Raw genomic sequence first — 16,558 nt, forward strand, 5'->3', positions numbered from 1 at the left:
TATAAATGGCTAGGAAAGAGGGAAAATAAAATAACTTCTACACAGATCTATAAGTGAGAGAACGGGGGAAAAGACTAATTCTATTTGGGGAGAGATGGCAGATGAGCTGCTATTGAAGGAAAGCAGGATTTCTGTCGACAGTGACGGTTGGGGAAGGCGTTTCAGGCTAAGGCATTAGCATCAGTAAGGGCACAGAGGCCCCTGCAGTATCTAAAACATTCAGGAAAAAGGAATTTGCTGGACTTGCTAGAGTATAGGATACACAGAGAAAATCAATCAGTACTCAATGTGATTAGAAAAGTAGATGGGAACATTTGTTATTTAAAAAATATATTCATTAAGCTGTGACTTCTGTGTGACAGCCATTGTGCTAGGTCCTGGACACAAGAGGGATGGATAAATGTGGCTCCTGTTCTCATGGAGCTTTTGTTCTTATGAATGCACAGCTAAGGTCTCTACATGGAGGTTGCTATAGTTTGGATCTGGAATAGTCCCCAAAGGCCCATGTGTTGAAGATTTCATTCTTAGCCTGTGTCACAGTTGGGAGGTAGTGGACCCTCCAGGAGATGAGGCCTAATGGAAAGGAGTGAGCTTGTTGAATGTGTGCCCTTGAAGGGGATATTGGGTCACTTACCCCTTCCGGTCTCTTCAGTTTTTGGCTGCCATGAGCTCTAGCCATGATGTACTTTGCTGCCATAGACCCAAAGCAACAAGGCCTAGTGACCATAGATTGAAACCCGTGAAAGCGTGAGCCAAAGTGACCTTTTTCATTACTGAGTTGATTTTCTCAGGTATTTTGTCACACTGACAGAAAGCTGACTAACATAAGAGTAAATGCACAGAGGGTTTCAAACACCATGTAAAAGATGGAATGTGTTCCGCAGGAAATGGGGAACCACTGGAGGCACTAAAGACACAGTAGAACAGCAGTCCAGACAGGCCCTACTTAAGGAAAATGAGGGAAATGTGGTAGGTAGAGGGCTGAGCTGATAAGTGTAAAGTAAGCAACCATGAAGGCCTAATCCAGGGGAGGAGCTGGAGAGATGAATTAGGGCAGGCCCCAAAGGCAAATGGACAGAATTATCAGGTCTGGGTGACTCCTGAATGGAAAGGGAGTATGGGTTTTGGGTAGAAGATAACTCTATGGTTTCTTGCCCTGGAGACTATTGTTATTAACTGGACCCAGAAGCATAAGAGGGCAGGAAAGCCTGGTTGTGTATGGTGTCCCCACCTGTAGAGAAGCCCAAATACTGCTGGAGGTTGGGCCTTGCCTTAGTTTGCATCTGGAATGTCCTCCAAAGGCCCAGGTATTAGAGGCTTGGTCCCTGGCTTGGTGCTATTGGGAGGGGTGGGAGGTCTTTAGGTCACCTCAAAGGGAATTGTGGAACTCTGGTCACTTCCTCTCTTTTGCTTTCTGGCCATGAGGTAAGAGATTTTGCTCTGACACCTGCTTCTGCCATAATATGCTGCCTTACCACAGACCTAAAACAACAGAGCCAACTGACCATGGACCGCAACCTCTAAAGGTGTGAGCCAAAATAAACCTTTTATCTTTATAAGTTGACTACTTCAGGTGTTTGTTATAGTTATGGAAACTGACTACCATAGGCCTCAAGCTCAGGAAGAAGTCAGACTCAAAGATGTAGCTTGACCCGTAAACCCCACCTTCTCAGCTCCGGGCTCCTCAAGGAGGGAGGCAAGACAGTCATTCAGAAACACACAATCATCAGGGAAGGCTGCCTGGCCCCACGCTCTCCAACAGGTACAACAGAGCCAGGGAATGTCACAGGATGATCCTACAGTGGGTCACAGTTCTTCTGGGCTCTTGGGCCCCTGAAGGAGGGGTAGGATTGGCATGGTTGGTGAACTCCCCATGGGGCTGCCACTCCTCCCTCCCAGCATCTTGCCATTGGTCCCTTCTGTGCACCCCTACTCTTGCAGGCAGGTAATCCGGGGATATTTATCTTTATCCAGGGCCTTCACTAGGGTCCTACTGGTCTTGGGCGTTTTCAGTTCCCATGGGAAGGGACCCTATGCCTCTGCCCGGCCTCAGTGGGAGCTCTACATCCTTCAGTAACACCCTGATCAGGGTTTCCTCCCCCCAGGGTGGTCATCTCTACTCATAGGACACCAGGCAGTCAGCACTACCTGTCCCTGAGGGAATCACCCTTCTTATCTCCAGGGTCCCAGACTTTAAATGCGACTTGCACTTACATATCTATACCCCAGGGGCAGAAGAAAAGTCCCATGTCCTCTATAGTGCCTCCCCCTGGAGGTGACCAGCAAAGAAAGCCCTGCCATTCGACAATGCCCTCGATTCCAACATACCTCACGGTTTGCTGGCCCCGGAAGTACTGCTGGATGGTCAGGGCAGCTTGCCTCTCTCGGAGGAATTTTTTCCTCTGAAGCCAGCCACGGACATGCTTTTGTATCACAATACAACCCTGCCTCAGTTTATCCAATCGGAGTTTCTCTAAGTAAGCCACTTGACCCGCTCTGAAGAAAATTTTGGTTTTACCAAACTGGTACTGATTAGAATCCTGGAAGAAAAAAAAATGTTATAATCAGAAATGAAATCTTTCAGATCTGACATGATTTGGAAAAGACATTTTAGAGGCTCAAAAATTCCAAAAATATTGTTCCTTTTTTTTTTTTTTTCCTTTTTTCTTTTTGGTACTGGGGATTGAACCCGAGGGAACATTACCACTTAATTACACAGCCAGTTCTTTTTTATTTTTTATTTTGAGACAGGGCCTCGCTAAGTTGCTGAGGTTTGCTTCAAACTTGTGATCCTCCAGCCTGAACCTCCTGAGTTGCTGGGATTACAGGCATGCACCACTATGCCTGGCTAACATTGTTACTTTGACATAAAGCAGAAAAATTCTAATCATGATCTAGAAACTTAAAGTTTCTGTTAAAGCTCCTTTGCAGAACAAATAGGGTTTAGGGGAGGGTGTCCATTGGAAGGCAGGAGGGGATGTGTGTGCTCTCAGTGATTCTCAACTGGGCTGTGGGGAATGTCAGCCTCCTCATGTGGTTTCCCTACAAGGGTAGGAGAACCTGGAGAAGTCTGGTTTTCTGTCTTGATTTTGGGTTTCCTTCACCACCCCCTTTGCTGGCCATCATAGCTTCCCTATCTCTTTCCCATCCTAATTCACCATTTCAGCAATAATCTAAATCTACCCTAAGTGCCAGGTCTGGCGTCCACTTGTCTTGGTGATCTCAGCTGCCCATATCCTAAGAGCCAGGTTCATGGAGGATTGGATTAGATTGTGGGAGAACAAAGCAGCATAGAGGGACACTGGGAGAAGCCAGTGTTCGAATTTGGCATCCTAAAGAAGCCTGCTGTCTGGAGCTCTTGCCCAGTGAGTGAGTCCACTCTGGTCTTGCTCAGGGCACATTCCCTTTCTTCTTAGGTGTCCCTGACAGTTACAGCCCTGAGGCTCACAGGCAATGATGAAGAAATACATTTGAGAGACATGCTGTTTGGGAAGAGCCCGAGGTTCCAGAAGGTGAGGAAGGCTGACCTGGATGAGCCTGTGCAAAACCACCTTGCACACCTGCTTCTTATCACTGACGGCGAGCTCCTGCGGGGTCATGAGGACGCCATAGCGACTGTAGAACTCGATGTACGTCCACCTGCAAAGTCAAAGGGGAATCCAAGCCAGGCATCCAGAGAGAAAGCTCTTGGTGTCTGCGCACCCTGCTGCCTGGCCTGCCACCCAGCTTGCCATAGGAGTGGGGCAGTGGATTCTGCTCCAGCAATTCTGACCACGGGTCCCCTCCATGGGACGCCACCAAGACCACCCCAGCACATGTGCTGCTCCTGGACTGTTTCTGTTAACTCCAGCCCCACTACTGCCCTCTTCCTCCCCTTCAGCTTGTGTTCCCAGAACACTGGAGAGGCAGCAAGCAAAGAGCATGGCCAGCAGCTGAGCGGGGGCTCTGGGGTACTGTAGTGGCTTCTGTCCCACGCACGACCTCTCTTTCACCTTCTCTGGCCTTCCCACAGGACAGTGGGATGAATCTTGGGTGCACCTGGCAGGAGCCAGAGTGTGAAACAAACCACACGGCAGCCATACCCTTGGTTCTCAGCACACGCTCATGCTGTCTCCCCAGAGGGCTGACCACCTACCTGGAAGGATAGCTCTGCGCACTGATGCGAATTGTCTCCAAAACACCACAGGCTCGCAGCTGCTGGACGATTCTTTTGGAGTCAAACCTTGAAGAAGCAGATTTTGTGATGTGTCAAGTGTTGTAACTGATGGCACACCCACAGCAGCTATAGCAGAGCTGTAGGGACTGCAAGTACCAGGCAGCAGTGTCTAGGCCTGTTGTCCCCATGACAGGCAGACAGCCCCTGTGTGACCCAGTCAGGGCTGTGGTGGTGAGGTGAGGACAGAGCACTGATTGTGGAGGAGATGACAGGTCTGTGGGGCCAGGAGGCCTTTGGTTTGAACTTTGAATGACAACCAGGTGGAAAGAAATGTGTGAACTGGACTGGTTTTAGTACCCATTTAATGAAGGAAAGTCCTTTACAAAACACCCACAGGTGGCCCTCCAGCATCCCCCTCTAACCCTGTAGGTACCTCTAGGTACTTTTTTTTGTTTGGCACTGGGGATTGAACCCGGGGTGTTTAACCACTGAGGTACATCCCCAGCCCTTTTAATTTTTTTTTCTTTTTTTAGACAGGGTCTTGCTAAGTTGCTTAGGGCCTAAGTTTCTGAGGCTGGCTTGGAACTTGTAATCCTCCTACCTCAGCCTCCCGAGCTGCTGGGATTACAGGCATGAACCATCATGCCTGGCTTCTCTAGGCACCTCTTTTAGCCCTTGCGGTTCCTGCTGGAGCCCTGGGAGCAAGTCTGATATCTTGTGTCATGTGTGAGAATGTATCTTTCAGCCTTCACAGCCTTTCTTCTACAAACACTTGTCTTCTGATAGCCAAACAAATGTCTTGGCCTTCTAGGCTGCATACCTTTAGTTGAAGACTGTCATCCCTTTGCTCAACTCTGGAGAACAGGTAGCTAAGCCAGAGGGGTTGTGCTAACATATGAAAAGGGAAGCATTGTTTTGAGTCATTAATAAAACCAGAAACACCATGCTGTTTCTGTTATGATTGCTCTTTAGTATAGTTTAAGGTCTGGTATAGTGATGCCACCTGCTTCACCCTTCTTGCTAAGGATTGGTAGTATGGTCACTTTGACAATATTAATTCTGCCTATCCAAGAACAACAGAGATCTTTCCATCTTCTAAGGTCTTCTTTAATTTCTTTCTTTAGCATTCTGTAGTTTTCATTGTAGAGGTCTTTCACCTGTTTCATTAAGTTGATTCCCAAGTATTTTATTTTATTTTATTTTTTGGTGTTATTGTAAATGGGGTAGTTTTCCTCATTTCCCTTTCAGAGGATTTGTCACTGATATACAGAAATGTCTTTGATTTATGGGTATTGATTTTATATCCTGCTACTTTGCTGAATTCATTTACTAGTTCTAGAAGTTTTCTGGTGGAATTTTTTGGGTCTTCTAGGTATAGAATCATATGGTTGGAAAATAGTGATAATTTAAGTTCTTCTTTTCCTGTCTATACCCCTTTAATTTCTTTCATCTGTCTAATTGCTCTGGCAAGTGTTTCAAGAACTATGTCAAACAGAAGTGGTGAAAGAGGGCATCCCTGTCTTGTTCCAGTTTTTAGAGGGAATGCTTTCAATATTTCTCCATTTAGAATGATGTTGGCCTGGGGCTTAGCATAGATAGCTTTTACAATGTTGAGATATATTCCTGTTATCCCTAGTTTTTCTAGCGTTTTGAACATGAAGGGATGCTGTATTTTGTTGAATGCTTTTTTCTGCATCTATTGAGATGATCATATTGTTCTTATCTTCAAGTCTATTGATGTGATGAATTACATTTATTGATTTCCATATGTTGAACCAAGCTTGCATCCCACTAATGAACCCCACTTGATCATGGTGTACTAACTTTTTGGTGTATTTTTGTATTTGATTTGCCAGAATTTTATTGAGAATTTTTGCATCTATGTTCATTAGAGCTATTGGTCTGAAGTTTTCTTTCTTTCTTTCTTTCTTTTTATGTGTCTTTGCCTGGTTTTGGAATCTGGGTGATATTGGCCTCATAGAATGAGTTTGGAAGTGCTCTCTCTTTTTCTATTTCCTGAAATAAATTGAGGAGTATTGGTATTAGTTCTTTTTTAAAGGTCTTATAGAACTCGGCTGTGTATCTGTCCAGTCCTGGGCTTTTCTTGGCTGGTAGGCTTCTGATGGTGTCTTCTTCTATTTCATCACTTGAAATTGATCTGTTTAAATTGTGTATATCATTCTGATTCAATTTGGGCAAATCATATGACCCTAGAAATCTGTCGATGCCTTCGATATTTTCTATTTTTTTTGGAGTACAAGTTTTCAAAATAATTTCTAATTATCTTCTGTATTTCTGTAGTGTCTGTTGTGATATTTTCCTTTTCATTATGTATGTCGGTAATTTGAGTTCTCTCTCTTCTTCTCTTCATTAGCATGGCTAAGAGTCTGTCAATTTTATTTAGTTTTTCAAAGAATCAACTTTTTTGTTTTGTCAATTTTTTCAATTGTTTTTTTTTTCCAATCAAAATCCCAGTGACATTTCTCATAGAAACAGAAAAGGCAGTCATGAAATTCATCTGGAAAAATAAGAGACCCAGAATAGCTAAAGCAATCCTTAGCAAGAAGAGTGACGCAGGTGGCATCACTATACCAGACCTTAAACTACTACAGAGCCATAGTAACAAAACAGCATGGTATTGGCACCAAAATAGACTTGTAGACCAATGATACAGAATAGAAGACACAGAGACTAACACACATAATTACAGTTATCTTATATTTGACAAATGTGACAAAAATGTACATTGGAGAAAAGATAGCCTCTTTAACAAATGGTGCGGGGAAAATTTAAAATCCATATGCAATAAATGAAACTAAACCCCTACCTCTCACCATGCCTAAAACTCAACTCAAAGTGGATCAAGGACCTAGAATTAAACCAGAGACACTGCGTCTATTAGAAGAAAAAGTAGGCCCAAATCTCCATCAACTTCCTTAATAAGACTCCTATAGTGTAAGAATTAATATCAAGAATCAATAAATGGGGTGGATTCAAACTAAAAAGCTTCTAAGACAAATAGCCCAATCAATAAAAAGGCCAAGGAACTGAACAGACACTTCTCAGAAGAAGATATGCAATCAATTAACAAATATATGACAAAATATTCATCATCTCTAGCAATTAGAGAAATACAAATCAAAATTACTCTAAGATTTCATCTCACTCCAGTCAGAATGGCAGCTATTAGAATACCAACAATAGTAAGTGTTGGCAATTATGTGGGGAAAAGGCACACTCAGAGATATGAAAAACTGTGCTCTCTATGTGTAATATGAATTATAATGCATTCTGTTGTCATATATAACAAATTAAAATTAATTAAAAAAATAAAACTTCCCTTTCCCGTTTAAAATAAAAAATCTCTGTAAAAGAACATCAAAGAGTAATTTTAACAAGGAAATACTAGCACAAGTTTTAAAGACAGATCTTTTCTTGTCCATCCATTTGTAGGTTGGTGTATCCTACCATATAACTTTCTTTTTTTTAATTTTAAATTTTGTCTCTTAGAATTACAGTAGGAAGACTCATATGGACACTTGGAGGATCCTTAGGAGACAAAGGATCAAACAGTAGACTTGAGACTAACAAACTTCACTATGATGGCATCTGGATAAAATACAACTTCTCTGGAAGTCTCCTATTATCTCAAGGGGTTCATCTCAACCTCAAAGGCCCCCCCTCTGTCTGCAAAGCACAATGATTTGGGCTTCTGCAATTATTACCTAACAGGTTACTGAATTCCAGTTACCACCTATTTAATAGAAGTAGAAATTTGGTTTTGTATACATGAGTGAATTTAACGTTTGAAAACCATTTGCTCCCGTATTGTAACTTGAGAAGTTCTGTTTCTTTAAAAATCATATCACTTCTTGGTGGATACTAATATTCACTTTGGGTGAGTACTTGTTAAACCATTTCTATCTGTGTTGATATTGGATTATTAAGTACCACAAGAGAGCTGTCTGAGAGCTTTTGGGGAACAAAATCATATGTATTACAATAATTTACCTCTCAACAGTCTATTAATATAGTCAGGTGGCACTTACAAGTCTTTCCTTGCACTCAACTTTGTTAAAGTAGTAAAGATTAAAAACTAATTATGCACATAACATTAATACCAATAGTTGTAATTAACTGTGATTTAGAATACACTAAATAATAAACCAGGTTGGAAGTTTTAAAATGTTATGTGAATAGTCATTAAGGTGTTTTTTTCTATTGCCTTATTCATTTTTAGAAATACATTAAATGAGTGTTCTTATTTTTAAAAGCAAATTAAAGTCATGCTCAGCCCAGAAAAAGAAAAAAAAAGCACTCCAGAAATAAAGTAAAGTTTACCATAATTATTAGCAACTTCTCCAACATCATGAGAGAAACTGCTTTCTCAGTGTTTTTGTTCTCTGAGGTGTAAAAATACTTACTCAAAGGGCAATTTCTCATCATTTGGCTTGATGCATCGAACATAATGAGGTGTTGTGGCATTGAGGGTCTCCATGAGCAAGTACAGAGAGCTGCGGAACTAGGAAACAGGACCGGAGATCAAACATTGTTCTGAAATAATTTAATGTTTAGATCAAGGTAAAATGAAGTCCAGTCTTGGTAAGTTGATCAATATGAAAAGCTAACTTCACACGTATATTTTGGAACATTTCAGACCATGACTTTGGATGTTAGCATGACACACGCTCTGTCCAGTCCTCCCAGAGAGCAGAGAAATGGTACAGCATGCTGCTATGCAGGGGGGTGCAGCTTGCTCAGGTGTATGCTGCCTTGGCATTTGGAGTATGATGGCAATAAACTTTTTGCATTTGTGTGTGTACTGGATTTGAAGAGGCCCATGATCTATGGCCAGATCTGAGGTGTGGGTCCTACGAGTGCCTAACTCCCTGATGACCCCCTTGCCCTTAGCATCTTCTGGTACCTTGCTCCCAACTGTGGTCCGGAAGTGCTTGCTGTTCGGCTTGATGACTTGCTTAGCAGATTTAACTGTGATCATTGAGCCAAAAGGGGAAGAAGGAATGGGATTTTCTTGAAAAAATTTGGCACAGAGATGAAACTGAAAGTAAAAGAGAGGATTTCAACATCCAAAATGTCTGCCCACAATCTTCACTGGTGCAAACCAAAAAGTTACAACAGCCATCTGAAGTAGTGGGTAGTATAGTAACAACCTCAGCCACTATCTACAGCCAGAGCTCAGGGTCATACTCACTAGGGGTGGCCCATGGCTTCTTTCCCAGGACAGGGGACATAGAGGACAAGTTTAATGTCTATATCTGGATATCATTCCAAGGGTCAGAAAGGTGAGACACTTCTGTTCCCACTTGGTGCCCCGGCTCACCTGGAATCTCCTCCTTCCTTCCCATCCTTGCAGATCCAACCCCTACCTAGCAGTTGAGGCTCTATTAAAATGTTTTCCAGCTGTGTTTTCCTATAAAACTCTCCCTGATGTCCAAGATGAGTTAATCCCTGTCTTCATCTTCTATTTGTACCTATTTTAAGGCAATTGTTACTTTCTTCCTTGTATCAGTTATTCCCTTAAATATCCCTCTTGTCTCTGAGTGAACCTCATTTTTTTTTTTTTGATGTTGGACCTCAAGCATGCCAAGCACATGCTCTGCCACTGAGTTGCTCTGCCAGTCCCTATTTCATTCTTCTAAATCAGACATTGATGGTGACCTTCAAAGCTGAACTCTGCCTAATGTGTCCTTGTATGCCCTCAGGAATGAATGAATCAGAAGCTCCCACTGTGTGCTCAGTAGACACACCCATTTCTGTTTCACCATCCTTTGCCTTCATCTTCTAGACTGGACCTTGCGGCGACTCAGCTTGGGGCTGAGTAAATCACTGGTAAATTAAATCCACTTTTTTTTCCCTCACAAAAGATGCAGTTCGTTTCAATATTGACTGCTCTTTCATAAGCCAATTTTAATAACTTCAGTTGTCATGGCCTGGCATCTATTTATAATCATCTGTGCAAGTTCCTGGGCTCTTTTGGGAAATTGCCAAAAAACTTGAATATCAATAATGTGCTCAGATCTTTTAAAGGAGGGAAAACAAATATCATAACCAAATCACCACAGAAAAACGAAGGCTAATGCATGAAATATTCTCAAAATTTCGTAAAGAAATATCTAAAGTAAAAGAGAAGAAGCCACAAGCCATTCTTTTGGTGACACTATTCATCATAGAAAGTTGTGGACTTGAGGACCCTACACATGCCAAACAGCATGTCCTTCCTGAGCAGTCTCACTTGGCATATTTTCGTTGTCTGTTAGTACTACCAAACCTGCTTGTTTACACATCCATCTAGAGGGACATGGCTCCCTCTAGACCCTGAGCTCCACCAGGGCAGGAACCTGCTGGCTGTATCCTCAGAAATTAGAACCGGACACATGGCAAGTGCTATTGAAACAAGTGAATGTCTGAATTAAAGGTGAATTGTGATTCCCTGATTGGGTTAGCTGTCTTCCTCTCTGGCATCTGCACATTTAGTTTCTGATTTGCATATAATTGATTTACAATGCTTTCAGCTGCTAGAAGGATGTTTTACTCCCAATTTAAAAAACAGTTATTTTTGGCCAGGCATGGTGACCATGCCTGTAATCCCAGTGGCTTGGGAGGCTGAGGCAGGAGGATTGCAAGTTCAAAGCTAGCCTTAGCAACTTAGCGAGTCCCTCAGCAACTTAGGGAGTCCCTAAGCAACTCAGCAAGACCCTGTTTCTAAATAAAATATTTAAAAAGGGCTGAGGATATGGCTCAGTAGTTAAGCGCCTCTGGGTTCTGGAAAAAAAAAAGGTTATTGTATCTACGAGCCAACCACAATTTGCTATAGCCTAGACAACATGTGTACGTTCCCCCATTCCCTCTCTCTCTCTTTCCTGATATATATCTAGATCCGTATCAATTATATAATGAATAATATTCATTACCCCTTAGGACTCCACAAACCTTGCTTGCTCTCAGGGTTTCAACCAGCATGTCATAGACAGTGTCTCTGTTCTTCTCGAGGAAACCTTCACATTTATACTCTACCTATGCAGAGAAAGGGATTGATTATTTTCAAAGAGACAGGATGTAAGTACAGTGGTCATTTCTTTCCTTTTCTCTCTTTCTCCACCTACCCCCTTTCCTTTTTGTTTCTGTCTTTGTGGTGCTGGGGATTGAAGCCGGGGCTCATACATACTAAGCATGCACTCTTTCACAGAGTTACACCCCAAGCCCTCCTGCTGGGCTATACCCAAATCCTCTCTTTAAAAAAAAAAATCTTAAGAAAGAGGCTTATAAAGGCAATTTAATAAGGAGGTTCCTGTTTATCATAGCAATCCCTTTACAGGTTAGTTTAGGAAGTGGGGGATGGGTCTTCTGATATACAGAGCCAGGTGCTCCTGCGGACACTGACCACACTGCACTCACCTGTGGGTGCCCTCTGGCCACAGGTGACCACTCCTTTCCTGTAGCATGTGCAGTTCATACAAGAAAACCAAGCTTAGGGCTGCCTTTGCTTGGGATGCCACCAACAGGAGGAAAAAACTGAGTGGTGACCATTGGGTCCAATGCTGTTTTCGTAAATGAGCATCCATATGCAAGAAAGGAAACAAAAACTACCCACTGCCCACTGAGCTGAGCACTCACTGAGCCCTCAATGTCAGGCTGCGAGTGGGTAAATGCTTGCAATGCTTAAATTTGGCTTAAAACAAAACAAAACAAAAAACTCCATGTACTTTCTGGTTAGTAAGGCTTCTCAAATCCCTCAAGCAAATCCAGGGTGGCTGTCTAAACATTCAAAACCTCATAGTTTCTGCCTCTGGATTGTAAGATTCAATATGATATATATATATATATATATATATATATATATATATATATAATTAAAAATACATAAATATATATATATATATAATAAATTTAAAATACACCAGAAATTAATTATAAAGCTGCAGATGTGGCTCAGTGGTAGAGCATTTGCCTAGCATGTGAAAGGCCCTGAGTCTGAACCCCAGCACTGCAAAAACAAAATTTTTAAGAGTTGACTCTGAGCACACAGGCCTTTGGGGGTGCTGAGGTCTGGAGCAGTGTCACCTGGTAGCCCCAAGGTGAGGAAGAGTCCTTGCTGGTAGATCAGGAACCAGGAGCACTGGCTGTTTGTAAACACTGCCCTGTGAATGAAGTGCATGGGTTGTTGCACAAATTCTTCCTGAATGATGGTGAGAACCACTAGTATAAATGGACGGAGGTCTACCCAATAGAGAGCTTTGTGGGTTGAGGGAGACCATTTGCAGACCCAGTGGTCCAAGCAGCTGGGTGCCTTTGTGGGACCTCTGGGATTGAGGGATTACGGAGCAAGCTGCTGCATGTAAGCCCAGCTACCTTGATCTCAGAAGGGTTTTATTCCTTCAGCTGATTAGACCCAGAATCTAATCTAACCTATAGTGTGTATGTTTTTTTTTTTTTTTCCTCCACATAGTCCAAAATGCTGCTAGTTATTTTAAAGGGGTACTTCTTGGAAGTAGTAGATGAGAGAAGGATATGTATAAAAACTATGAATAAAGATAGACCCTTGAACTAAATCTCATGTGATTTTTATGGAGTCTAATTGTTTCTTCTTTTCCTTTTCCCCACAAAACTAGAACCCTGACATTATGAATGACAGTTTGGCATACCATCATTTATTTCATAGACATCTTTTCAGGAACCCATCTGAAAGACTCTAAGCATTATATCATATTTAACAGTACTCCTCTGACCCACAAAGGTGTTACCCCTTTCTAGGTCATTGTCCCCTCGTCCAGCCCCCAGTAACAGCCAGCAGGAAATGGACAGAGAGCAGGAGTTCCCCCAAGGAAGGGAAACAAACAAGAATGTGCATTCAGGGCAGGCACTTATGACAAGTTTTCTTTTTTGCCTTCTATTTTCTAAGCTTTCTATGAAGAGATTTTTAAAATTATTTATCTCCTTACAAAAGTAATATCTGCTTAGTAAAAAGTAAAATAAAAAGGAGCTGTATAGAAAACAAAGATGAAATTGAAAACTGATCACCTTGAGTTACCCTATGTTGTCACTATAATAAAGATATTCTGGTTTAATAAAAAAGGAAAACCACACACACAAAAAGAAATAGCTTTCATCACTGAAAACAGTTATTCTACTTGATTATCCCAAGCTTATAGAGAAAAAAAATTGGAAAAGGTTAATGGATTTACCAAATGTCAAAAATCAAAATTCTAAAAATCAGAAATAAAATCCATTAATGACACATTTGTCTTTAAAGCAGTCCAGTTGAGATTTGACATACTTTGTAATAAAAACAAATTAAGCATCATTACCTAGACACATTTGTGCAGGTATCCTTCATCAAAGCTACAAGCTACGTGGGATTTGAACCCCTCCAGAAAAGCTGCAGCCCATTCCTTTGGGAAGCCGTACCGTTCCTGGGTAGAGAATGCGCAAGACCTCACCGTACCTTATCGGCAAAGTGCTGAATGATAAAGGATGCGCTTGACATTCTGGGTTTTTCAAATAAGGAGTTCTTGTTGACAAAATTATTATACAGCTTTTGAAGCCAATTTTCATCAGTTCCATGTGGTAACTGGAAGAGAATCGCAAATCAAACAGCAAGTAAGAAAGTGAGAGATGAAAGATGATGGAGGTGAGAAAAGCACTGATATAGGTGGAGGCCCTCCCTTCTTGTTTGTTTGTTTGTTGATACTGAGATTGAACTCAGGAGTAGTCTACCACTGAGCCCCAGCCTCAGCCCTTTTTATTTTTTATTTTGATACAGGGTCTCACTAAGTTGCTTAGGGTCTTGCTAAGTTGCTGAGGCTGGCCCTTGAACTTGTGATCCTCCTGCCTCAGCCTCCCAAGTCACTAGAATTACAGGTGTGCACCACCACATCCATCTCCTCCCTCTCTCATTAAAACAACAAGAACCCTGTAGACATTAATCTATCTTTGATCTTAATAACCTTTAGGGTAGTTTCTAAAATTATTGTTGACTAATAATTGTGTATAATTTGTGGTATGTAGTGAGATTTAAATGGGTATACCAATGTCCTTTTAGAAGAACAGAACTTTTCAAACTAAGTGGAAATGGCTGTGTAATCATTTTTTAAAAATTTCTGCAACTTGTGCAAAATAAAAATGGGCAATATTTTGTGATTCTTCCAAAAGAAGTCTCAGAGTTCAGGAAAAACACAATGGGTCCCATGACAGGAGTATGGCTTCCTTTTCGGCACAGTGGGTCAGAACTGGCACCTGCCTGTGTCCTCTCCAGGTCTGCTTCAGAATAATGGGTTTTCTTACCTAAGTAACTACCACCTTGAATTAAGATCTTACCTCCTCAAACTGAGCTCCTTGTAAAACTTGCTCTTGATGCTGGTGATTTTGAAACTATCAGTTAAATTCAGCCCAAACTCTGTGACTTTAATACCTCACTGTGTCTAAGTGACTTCTGCATTAGGTGTTTATGATTCACCTAGGAAATACCTGTGTAGAATAGATATAAATATTTCCTAGCAGCTTTGGCCTTGGCACCCTGTGCCTTGTGGATCATTCCAGAACACTTGGCCCTGATGCCTGCCCTTTAATTCTACAGACTATAAGGGCCGAGGCACAGGTGGCATTGGAAAGGACAATTTGTGAGAAGAATCTTGGAATGGAGAATTCTAAGGAGAAATCACCAAAAGCCTTCAATGTTATTATTATTATTATTATTATTATTATTATTATTATTATTTTAATCTTTATTTTATTTATTTATTTATTTTATGTGGTGCTGAGAATTGAACCTAGGGCCTCGCATGTACTATGTGAGCGCTCTACCACTGAGCCACAACTCCAGTCCCATCAGCATTATTTTTAATACAATAAATCTTTGGGAAAAAAACAAAAGCTATGTTTAAGTATCAAAATATGTCATTTATAGCCAAAACATTAACACTCCTTGGGGATTATTCTGGTGGAACACTGTTGGACTGACCCACTGTACAGCTGCTCCTCCCAGGACAACTCCTAGAGACCTCTTCTCTACATCATATGGTGTTGATTTTTCAGCTACACCTCCTGGTGACTCACAAGAACCAGGAAAAGAAAACTCATTTCTTGTGAGTCATTAACAACAGCAGGGCGTCATCTGCTGTTTCCAGGCCTATTTTGGGCACATGGTGCACTGGGGTGCAGCCTCAGAGACCACCTCCTTGCTGGACGTCACCAAGATGTCCTGTCTGCTGCCCAAGGGTGGCATACATTTGCCGAGGGAGGGAGGGCCACCTGGCCCCTGGGGTCCTGTCATCATTACTGTCCCAGAATTAATATCCCATCAATTAGGTAAGACATAAGACTTTACAAATATTGCTCAAAAATAAAGGAAAAAAAAAGGATAAGATCATTAAAAAAATTTTTTTTAAACTTACCAAACATTCTTCATCCAGTAATTCCAAAATGCCCATCTTTGCTTCAATTAGGTCAATAACTGGCTGGTTGTCATAAAAATCTATCAGAGTCCAAGGGATGTCTTCCTTCATATATTCTTCTTGTTCAAGTTTAAAGACATGCTGGGTACCCAAAAGTTAATATGGTAAGTAGAATATTGGAGCATGCTCCCAAAGAGCAGGGTGCAAGCATTTGGGAAAATAGATAAAGGATTGATGGTTACATTAAAGTTTAAACAGAAAGATCTTTGTTGGCAACCCCCCTTTTTTAGGACCAATGTCCCGAGCTTCTAATGTGGGTATAACTGTCATTGTCCCACTGGGTCTTAGTGGGTCCCCACCTCCTAGTGTCACCACCATCTCAGCATGGTACTCAGTATGGTCCTGGAGGCCCTCCCTGCTCCCAGCAGATTCAACCTCTTGGGCCTGCAGCAGACTGGCGAGGGGTGGGCAGGCAGGGGCAGCTATCTGAGGATGCTTGCTGCACAGCCATTGTGAGAAACCCACAACTTAGAGATCTGTGTGGACCACTTGTTGGGGCCATGAGGGTACTAAAGAGGCTTCCCAGGGGACAGGGCTCAGGCTCCCCTGGAGGACAAAAGAAGTTTTGGCTGGCAAGTGGCTGGCTGAGGGGAGGAGCAAGAACAGCAGAATTGCAGTGAGGATGGTTCGATAGGTGGTTGAGAGGTGAACCTTGTACAGGTTTAGGGTATCACAGTGACGAGGAGGTGATGAGATGGCAGAGGATGGCACAAGTCAATTATACAAGGCCTTCATGTCCTCCCTAGAGAATTCAGGTCTTGTGGCCTCGAGCCAATGAGGAATAAAGCAGGAAGGTCAGGATGACACCTGGAGTGGCTTTGAAGAGGGCAAGACTAGAGACAGTAAGACTCAGCCCAGTGTTATTTGGTGGCTGAGAAGCAAAGCAAGGACTAGGGGAAGGGGAGGGCTGAGGAGAAGGGAAGAGGACAGG

At 42.1% G+C, this 16,558-nt stretch overlaps 1 protein-coding gene across 1 annotated transcript in view; it reads right to left on the minus strand.

Moving 5' to 3' along the window:
* Positions 1 to 16,558, minus strand: part of Myo5c (myosin VC) — a 92,101-nt gene that overhangs the window by 38,698 nt on the left and 36,845 nt on the right. The window contains exons 12-19 of the mRNA XM_027925940.3: positions 15,568 to 15,708; positions 13,620 to 13,745; positions 11,108 to 11,191; positions 9,081 to 9,215; positions 8,581 to 8,678; positions 4,136 to 4,222; positions 3,528 to 3,639; positions 2,329 to 2,540 (exon numbers count right to left, since the gene is read on the minus strand). Coding sequence (XP_027781741.2) covers positions 2,329 to 2,540; positions 3,528 to 3,639; positions 4,136 to 4,222; positions 8,581 to 8,678; positions 9,081 to 9,215; positions 11,108 to 11,191; positions 13,620 to 13,745; positions 15,568 to 15,708 — 995 coding nt within the window. The remainder of the gene's footprint in view (positions 1 to 2,328; positions 2,541 to 3,527; positions 3,640 to 4,135; positions 4,223 to 8,580; positions 8,679 to 9,080; positions 9,216 to 11,107; positions 11,192 to 13,619; positions 13,746 to 15,567; positions 15,709 to 16,558) is intronic.

This window comes from Marmota flaviventris, chromosome 2 (assembly GCF_047511675.1).
Source record: "Marmota flaviventris isolate mMarFla1 chromosome 2, mMarFla1.hap1, whole genome shotgun sequence".
Classification (NCBI taxonomy): Eukaryota; Metazoa; Chordata; class Mammalia; order Rodentia; family Sciuridae; genus Marmota; species Marmota flaviventris.